At 40.0% G+C, this 9,401-nt stretch overlaps 1 protein-coding gene across 1 annotated transcript in view; it reads right to left on the bottom strand.

Moving 5' to 3' along the window:
- The window catches only part of LOC138021463 (potassium channel subfamily K member 9-like), a 12,254-nt gene extending 4,346 nt beyond the window's left edge, over nt 1-7,908 (bottom strand). The window contains exons 1-2 of the mRNA XM_068868347.1: nt 7,200-7,908; nt 4,783-5,747 (exon numbers count right to left, since the gene is read on the bottom strand). Of these exons, the coding sequence (XP_068724448.1) occupies nt 4,783-5,747; nt 7,200-7,521 (1,287 nt within the window). The 5' untranslated portion in view covers nt 7,522-7,908. The remainder of the gene's footprint in view (nt 1-4,782; nt 5,748-7,199) is intronic.
- Nucleotides 7,909-9,401: the final 1,493 nt, after the last annotated feature.

Raw genomic sequence — 9,401 nt, forward strand, 5'->3', positions numbered from 1 at the left:
GGAGCTAATGAGAGATCTTTCGGTGTCGTCCACCAACATGGTGGCGATGACGTAACGTGGAAACTACCCATTAATCTGATAATTCGGTTTTTTCCTTCTGGGGAATCAGTCAAAAAGGAAACACTGGCATTAAAATTTCAGCAGCTCAACAGAACGGCTGCGAGCAAACAGGTAAAAAAATATAGTAACTACCATGTGCACAGGAATAAAAAAACAGTCGGCTTAATAAACAAACACAATGGTTCTGAATTGTCCTACATGTGCGTTTTCAGCAAGAGTCCATTACCCAAAAGTAAGAATCTGGTATCAGGTTTGTCCTCATCAGCGTCAGAAAAGTGTCTATTTTTAAACCAAGTTTGCGAGAAAATGAAAAAGAACAAATATTGTAACCAATTCAAATTAATCCCCTGGGGTTATGATTCTTTGAATATCGCATTTGCATTATAATGTTGCATGCACAGTTAAAGGCCGGGACACACTAGACGATAAGTCGCTGCGACACGTTGCGGGGACAAGTCGCCGCAACAAATCGCCTTGTGTGGCACGGTTAATTATTTCATGAAAATCATTGTCGCTGCGACAGAATTTTGTCGCTGCGATCAGTCGCACGAATTCAAACCAGTTTGAATTTGGTGTGTACATTTCTGGCAACAAGTCGCTGCGACAAAATATAAATGAACCAATGAGAGAGCGTCATATGGTCAGCCATATTGAATTAGAAAACTAGTTCACATTCCCCCTCATACGAGATCACTGCGTGTGCACCGAAGAGGCGTCGTGTCGCAGCGACTTGTTTTGCAGGTAGTACACATGGAGCAACTTGGCGCAGAGACATGTCGCTGCGACTTGTCGCCTAGTGTGTCCCGGCCTTAAATGATATGGAAATACCTGGAACAAAACGTTTTATCCCAAAGTGTTTGAATTGGGTTTCTCAAACTCATTACTAATTCATAAGCCAAACACAAAAGAAATCACTTCCGTGAAGGAAGTTTCGAAATGTGGTCTTAAATAAGCATAAAATTTCGCCAACTTTAATCCCAAATATCTCTTAAAACACTGATTCCTTTGAGAAGCAATATCAGACACTCGAAAGAGTGTTTCATCAGATATCCGACCACCTCGAAATCGACTCGCTTCTCGGTGTTTGGATATCCGAAGAAACACTCCTTCTCGTGTTTGATATATTACATAAGAAGCCCGGGGCAAACGGGCTTCAACATCCGTTCGATTTTGTTGAACAGCAAAATATTGAAACCGTTTGCTCCCTTAAACACGTTGAATCGAAGTTGAATGAGTTTAAAAGCCCTTAAAGGGGCTAGGTCACGCTATTTTAGGTAATTTTGTTTAATTTTGTTAATTAGGAGCTCGAAACGTCAAATTGGCAGAGCAAAAGTCTTTCATTTGCAAAATCACGGCCACATAACAACTGAGAAGGATTTTCCAGCTGTGTAAATGACATTTTGATATAGACTGATATAAATTTGAAAAAAGGTGGGCCGACGTTTTTCAAATTTACCCAAATTCAATCCATTTCAATCCTCTCCAATTTTATCCATCCATGTCCCTTCTTGGCTTCCCTGTGTTTTGATAGAGTTCTTCTATAGTTTTGAACAGTTATTTTGACATTTTAGTTAATTCTATGACCATTCGATCAGTGCTGAAATTGCCTAACATTGCGTGACCTAGCCCCTTTAATTAGCCTTCTCTTTCTCTTTCAACATTGTTGGATATGCGCGTGCGCACCAACCGGTCTCTCAACACGTATCCCATTCTCGTCACCAGAGCCTCGGATCGACCCAAGGCTCTGGGAAACTCAATGTAGGAGAACATGCGTCTTAAGGTTCTTACAGCCAAAAATTGGCTATTTGAACCTTACGGCGCCTGCTCACTCCTCGTTCTAACATGAATGCACCAATCAGAGACGCTTTTGATTGTTTTTCGCGAAAACCAATGTGAAGACATTTTATTTCAGGGTCCCCAGAGCTCTTCTCTCCCTCAGTCGAGAGAAGAGCTCTGGGGTCGAGATTGCACGTATCCATGTCCATATCCATGGTAACAAGTCCGTATCCATAGTAACAACCACGGCTGCAAACTGAGACTGAATACCAGGCCTCTCGTGGAGCTTTGTTGAATCAAATGTTGATGAGGTGTTGAAACTGTTTGCCCACCGCAGCAGTCAACATCGTTCAACAAAATCGAATAGATGTTGAAGCAAATGTCAAAGCGGTTTACCCAAGCCTTTACTCTCGGGTGATGGACTCTTCGGAGTTTTACGTATTTTTTTTCTCGGCGCATTTCCTTGCCATTTTTTGATCCTGATAAGTCATGGAGTACTGGGGCAACCAAAGATGTCCTTTGTCAAACATTCACACCGTTAACGCTTATTTCATTCCTGGAAACTTTGTACATGATTTGCGTGCCGAAGAACAGAAGCAAATTATCATGTAACCCTCCTCGTGCCCGTTTAACTCGTGCACGCGTGAACCACATTGAACGAATTAGATGTCCCTATTGCGTGTGTTGCACTGTAAACAACTTGAGATAATTCTCTACAGTTCGAGCCATAAGGCCCATTTAAACGGTGTCAACATTTGGTTCAACATGCATTCAACACTTTGTTGAACCAAAGTTGAGTGCGTTAATCTCAACCGGTTGTCCAACATTGTTGAAAGCATAAAAAATGTTGAAAGCTTGTTGAAGGCATGTTGAATCAACGTTTAAATCGGTTTAAACTTTCATTCAACATCGATTCAACTTTTCCTTTGTTCTCGAAAATGTTGAATGGTTTTGAAGCCGTCTAACCACTCTGTTCAACAATTGTAGAACACACGCATGCTCACATCAGGCCACAAAAATTAACATGGCGTAGTTTATCTGGACGAGAGAGACTGTTTCTACTTCTTAAATCCTCGCAATCAAATTTCGCGAAAGGGTGGGTTCTTTTATTGGCGCAATGTTGGAACCGTTTTAATAATAATAAATAATAATAATAATAATAATAATAATAATAATAATATAATAATAACGGTGATGATAATGACAATAATAACTTACCCCTTAATTTATCTCAGTCAAATTATAAAAAGGGGCGTTTTGCATGCGAACAAAGAATATTCATCTGATCACTCTGTCGATGTCGACAATTCTGCGATCATATATGGCAAGACACAAACGTAATGGGCCACTTTCGAAAACACCATAACACTCTTTGTTTTTACCCCAAAATTTTGCAGAAGTATTGTTTTTGTTTCCTCTCGGGACTATTGTAAGTCCCAAGAGAAACTGGAAACAATGCTTAAGCCTGGTTTGCATATGATCTGCAACGGTCTGCGACAGGTTGCCGATAGGTATGGAAATATGAGTCCCCGGCGTCTGCGGCGATCTGCGGCATACGGTCTGGATGATCGGAAAAGTTGAATCTAGTTCTACCGAGTTCACGACCATTACGATGCTTCCGACTAAGACAACTTTTAATGGAAACGTGTGTCTGAGATGATCTATGTCCTATCGGCGACTCAATATTGCTCGCCTTCAAACACCTGTCATGTCTTGTCCAATCAGACTTAAGGAAAGTGCGCGCCTTTTTCTCCTCGCTTCGGAGAAGATTAGCGGTACGCTTGTCTGCGATCGCTTCAGATTAAACGGGAAACACTTGTCTGCGGTGTTTACGATCGTCTGCGATAAGACAGACGCAGACAGCTTCCGGTCGTGTAGCAGATACCGTTGCAGATCATAAAGGAAACCAGGCTTTACGCTAAAATTTGAAGGATTATGGTCTTATCGAAAATGCCCGATGATATGAGTGCTTCTTTTGTTTTAGGCAGCTCTGATAACAAGCTTGTTTTCCCAAGGGAAAAAGCACGTTGCTGGTTCTTTTAAATGGGCGATAGTGGTAACTAAAATGGTATTCAACTTAACTGATGATGCAAAGCCCTTTTATGGTAATTTTTTTCAACGTTTCAAACGTGAAAACAAACGAAGTTGCAGGTGCTCCCATTTTACCATGACAGGTTCCACACAGCCACCAATTCTTTAGCACAAAAAGGCTTTTTGATAATGGTCCTAAATTGGCGTTGAAACCCTAGTCTGTTTTTCCTTCCAAAAGTCATGATAACTTAACCACCATTCAGTTGTTTTTGTTTACATCGTTAGAGATATGCGATTAGAATAAATGGCTCAATTTAAGCCGCTCAACCCTTTAAGCCTTGACACCGTCAAGTTAATAATAATACCGTCGCAAGTCATTAAAATAATTTGTGATAACGGATTTCAACCAGGATACAAGTATTTCTTGATATTTAAGCGGTATGATAAAGCGGTATGGTTCGCTTCTCAGTAAAAATGGCACGAAATCCTAACCAATAATTTTATTAAGTACAGGCCGGTTTACACGGTCCGATTTCTCGGCACGATTTATCAGCCCGACGGCGTTGGAGTGCAAAAATCTTGCCTGTATTTTGACAGGCGATGAACGACCTCTTCCTGGAAATGAAAATTGTTCCGATTCAAAAAATCTGTTGCAGTGCAACAGATTTTTTTAAGTCGGGCGGACACTCCGACAGAAACCGCGATGTCAATCAAAGGGTATGTGAGTGGGTAATGCGCATAAATACTGAAAAAATTAAAGCGTTCAAAATGGAGGATACTAAAAGGAAAACGAGAAGATCTTTTGAGGGAAAATTACACGTTTTAGACAATTTACAAAGTACGATTTATCGGCCCGGCAAAACCGGACGACAAATCGTACTGTGTAAGCCGGCCTTAAGTTGTTTGAATCCTTACCAGTTCATTTCTGCTTCCTGTGTTTTCTCTGAGTGTATTTCTCCGGTCATCACCATTATTCGGTGCAAGTTCCCTTTCAATTTCATCACTTTCTTCTGGTTCTCCTCGCACATCACCCTCAGATGCCACGGGTACAACTTTGTTATTAAACATTAGCTTTGGTTTGCTGGAGTTATTTGGCGACCCGCCTGGGCTTGCGTTGTTTGTACCATCACACAGTGTGTTGCTTTTGTTTAAGTGTAGAATAGGAGTAGGGCCTTGAAAATCCATATTATCTGCAGATTGGCTGCGATCGAGTTGACACCCAGGATCAAATCCCCTGGCATTTGAAGAAGAAATGGTTTTCGCTGGAATTCGTTGCCTCATTTCTTCGTTAGAAGGACTCGGACCCATTTTGTAACCCAACTTTTTCATTGCTTTCGAATTCAGATTCCCAACTTGAATAGCTCGGAGCGATTCCAGGGGATCTGGCATACCTATGTTCTTTGTCTTCTCTTCGATTACTCCACTAATCGAAACTATAACGCCTGACATGACAGCCAATCCAACTACCATATAGATAAGATTAAGAAACTCCAGAATTATAGGAACAGCGTCATTTTTGTCATAGCTTTTCTTTACGCCACCAGGTACAAAATCTCCGAAGCCAATGGTTGAGAGTGTCACAAAACAAAAATAGACAGATTCAAGGTAATCCCAATTCTCCAAATCGCTAAATCCAATTGCTGGTATAACGATCATGATTGTTAGTAAAAAGAAGGCTATAATTGCAGTTTTTATCTCTAACTTCTCGGTCTCCCTGTTGTATACTTTTCTCTCGAACATTTTAATAGCAATGGAAATTTCCTCGGAGATCCGATTTCCAACTGATCGAAGGGTTAGTCCAGTGAGAGGTATGCCAAACAGAGCGTACAAGATACAAAATAATCGGCCCCAATATGAAGTCGGCACGATGTGTCCATAACCTGTTCAAAAAAAGATACTATAAACAAGGGCTTCACCAAAATACACACATATTACGAGGTTGCACACAATTTTTTCATATTTCCAAAGTGTTGTCTTTTCTTCTGGATTGAAAGGTATGTTTCGTCTTGTTAATTTTGAAGCCGAAAACTCGCTCGTTTATCCTAGGCTATTTTGGCATGTGTTCTCGAAGACGTCTTGTCGTTCACATCAAGCACAAATAAATATTTGACGCAGAACGCGACATAGATATTAAATACGCTTCCACTGTAAAACCAACTAAGGTGCTTTTAATTTATTAGACATATAATTCGCATGCATTGAAATCGATTCGAATTCGTCGGCCAAATCGACAGTGACAAGAGCTAGTGTACTGGAGTTTCAAAGACGAGCGGTAGGTTTCCCGATATTGACCGGACCGGCGGGCTAAACATCGAACATGCCAGCTGATCATTATACATAAAGCGTAGGAGCTTAGAAATACTTAGCCTTCACATATCTTGTTTGTATAAACTATTTAAGTGCTTTGCTGAGCGAATTTTGCGGTAAAATTTTGCGGGGCGGGTCAAATTATAACATGGATGTCAAAAATATAAACCGCGTAACTCGTCGACTATTTCCTTGAAACGCAGCTTTTGGACGATTCAAAATCAACCAACTAAAAGCTCTTCCCATATTTTCCTGAATATCTGAAGTTCAGATGGTCAAGTAATATTCTTTCTGAGCTTTCTTAGTTTTCAGTTACTTCCGATAAAACTGGCTTGAGTAATACGTCTTGTCGGTGATAGCCTTTGCACACAATTAGGCGATTTAAAATAGGCTTGGTTAAGACAGAATTGAGCATTTTGAGCCTAGCTGCAGAGTCTAATACACTTTGGAATCCAGGTACTGGGAGAAAACAACATCTTGCGTTTTGGAGGCTTTAAGGTTTTCGTCCTATGTGAGCGTATTTATAATCGCGATTTGCGTGATTTCCAAACAGACCTTTCGTATGGCTATCGCAATTTAAGACTGGCTTTCTACAGCTATAATAAATTTTGATATTTTTTCGAGTCATATCTCTCCAAACAAGTTGCTTGATGCCCTCCGTTTGCCGCATTTACAGCCCAAAAATTTAAATATTAAACAATCAAGATACACAGCTGCTTGCACCCAAGTGTGGTAGCCAAAATCAAGCCACTATTGTTGTGTGATCGACGCTTTTCCCCTTAACTTGGGGAGAGTTCCATCGCTCGCAACAAAACAATGCTAAATGCAATTCGGTGACACAGTGCTTCATTAATCAGTGCCAAGATTTAGCTTGCAGAATAGCTTATAAACCGCTATACTTCTCTTGTTGCTAGGGCAGATTAGTACCCAAAGTCGTGTTATAATTCGAATATCAATGAAGTGACAAAATTTGAGCTTAACTTTAACCAAACAATCCTTTCTAGTGGAGTGCGATTCGAACTCACCAATGGTCGTAACTACATTTCCTGCGAAGACAAAAGCGTTCATAAAATGCCACTGCTCTATTTCAGGGTAGTCTGCCTCTTGCAAATCGAATCCCAGTTCAAGCGCTGTTTTGAGTTTCTCAAGAAACCATTTAATATCTTCGTCCGAAATATTGTACTTCTTCGTGAAGTTGTCTTTCACCTTTTTGAACTGGAGCTCTGCACGTTGTTTTTTTTCGTGTGGCAGCTCGATGGCATGAAAAATGGCTGCCCCAACAAGAAGGTAGACGAGAAAAAACACAATCCGTACAATCAACTTCTTTGTGTTCGGACTTAATGCCATAATTAAGCAGCAGCAGCAACATGAGAAATTTGACGAAAAGGACAAGGCGACATCATTTCAAAAAAACCATTCGGTGTTCAGTTTGCGACGTACGTACGGTTCTAAATTTCAAATGTTGGCTTCAAAAGCCAACGGCACGTGAAAACATTTCAATGTGAAGAAGTAGCGACATTCGATCACTCTTCTATTCCTATCAGTTGTTTGGTTGGTAGGCTTGACAATGTGGCTTGCAATTCACTACGTTACTACTTGGAACACCTGTTCATGAGAGCATGCGCATACCAAATCTCCCCAGTGTCACAACATTTTCCCTCATTAGACTTGCTTTGCTAGTTACAGCGTTTGCCAGTTTCAATGACCGAAGGGTTGCCATCGAACGTGCCCCTCGAAATTCACCACGTCATATTACAATTTTAGCCGTGCTTGTCATTTTTTGGGGGTTTGACGAGAAGTTGAAGGGGAAAATGCAGCTGAGGTCTTTTAACTTCTTGCCGCCTTAAGAATTTTGTTTACTAGTGTTGTCACTGACGTCACCTTTATTTTGCAGTGAATATTATATGGAACGTCATGTTTCTAAGTAAAATATCCCCTGTATATATTCTGCTACAGAAACCGTCCTCTATCGCAGTGGACTTTGCATAAAAACAATGAATCGAGCGCACAATTTGTTTTCCTTTGTCCAGTGAGGAAAAAAGGTAGCGGGAGATTATATCAGAAGTTTTCTGTCAATGCGAATATCCATTTTTCTTTAAAAACACTGTAAAAATGGAAAACCACAGTACATACTTTCCTAGAAATTGCTATCTCACTCCCTTTTAATAAATGTAAATAATTTGCGAAGCTTTTTTGATAGACGAAATTGAACATCGGCGTTATTAACGAGTCTCCAAGGCAAAACACTGACTGCACTGGCGATTTAAAGTTTAAATAATTAACAGTGAAGTCTCGGTTTGAAAGTGATATCAAAAGATGACACCCTCAGCAGGCGTGTTTATTTTTAAAGGAGCTTTGAGAAAAGTTTAATAAGATACAAAATGAAATTGTAGACTGACATTTAGCGGTTAAACGGCTCGAATCAAGTGGACTCAAAGGACTTTTTTTACATAATTCATGGCCAACATGTAGCGTCTACGGAAAAGATATGTTTGTGATGGAGGCTAGTTTGGACATGTTTCTTTGAATAGGTTAACGGTTGCTTTTATGTCAGCTGTCATCAGTTGACAATGTTAAAAGTTGAAAACACGATTTGCTGTGATTCTATTCATAAAAAATGGCAACAAAGAGAACGAATTGGACGTTGTACTGGGAAAATCTAGAAAATGACACAGGAAGGATTACAGAAACACCCAATTTTTTTAATAGGTCGTTGAATTGGCCCTTTGTCATGCGAGTTGCTATGGAAATTCAACGTAAACAGCGCTATTTCTTGATTAATAAATTGTGGCACGCATCGTGCCAACGTCTAACAAATTTGTCCTACCAGTTGCGGTGTATTTAAGATTGAAAATGATCTCATTCACGTCCTTTCAACAGCTATCAAGACGATCATAATTCTCCAGGAGACGAAAAGAAATATGGCAACGAAAATAATATATAGAGAGCGCACTGGAACATTTTTTCTTCGATCGATCCTACTCGATTGCCAGTAATATCTAATCTGTAAAGAATATTGATTTTTTTCTTAAAATGAAAATTAATACAAACAGTTCTTAAATTTGAATTTATAATTCCAGAGACTGGCTATTGTTTTGGTTGTCATTTTCGGCCAATCCAAGAGACTTCCCCGAGAAATACCACTTACGACATCATTAGTTTTATTGTCTAACAACGGTGACGGGTTTTTTAACTTTGCTAAAATGGCAAGTTCTGGAGTTCTTCTT

Source organism: Montipora capricornis, chromosome 10 (assembly GCF_036669925.1).
Source record: "Montipora capricornis isolate CH-2021 chromosome 10, ASM3666992v2, whole genome shotgun sequence".
NCBI lineage: Eukaryota > Metazoa > Cnidaria > Anthozoa > Scleractinia > Acroporidae > Montipora > Montipora capricornis.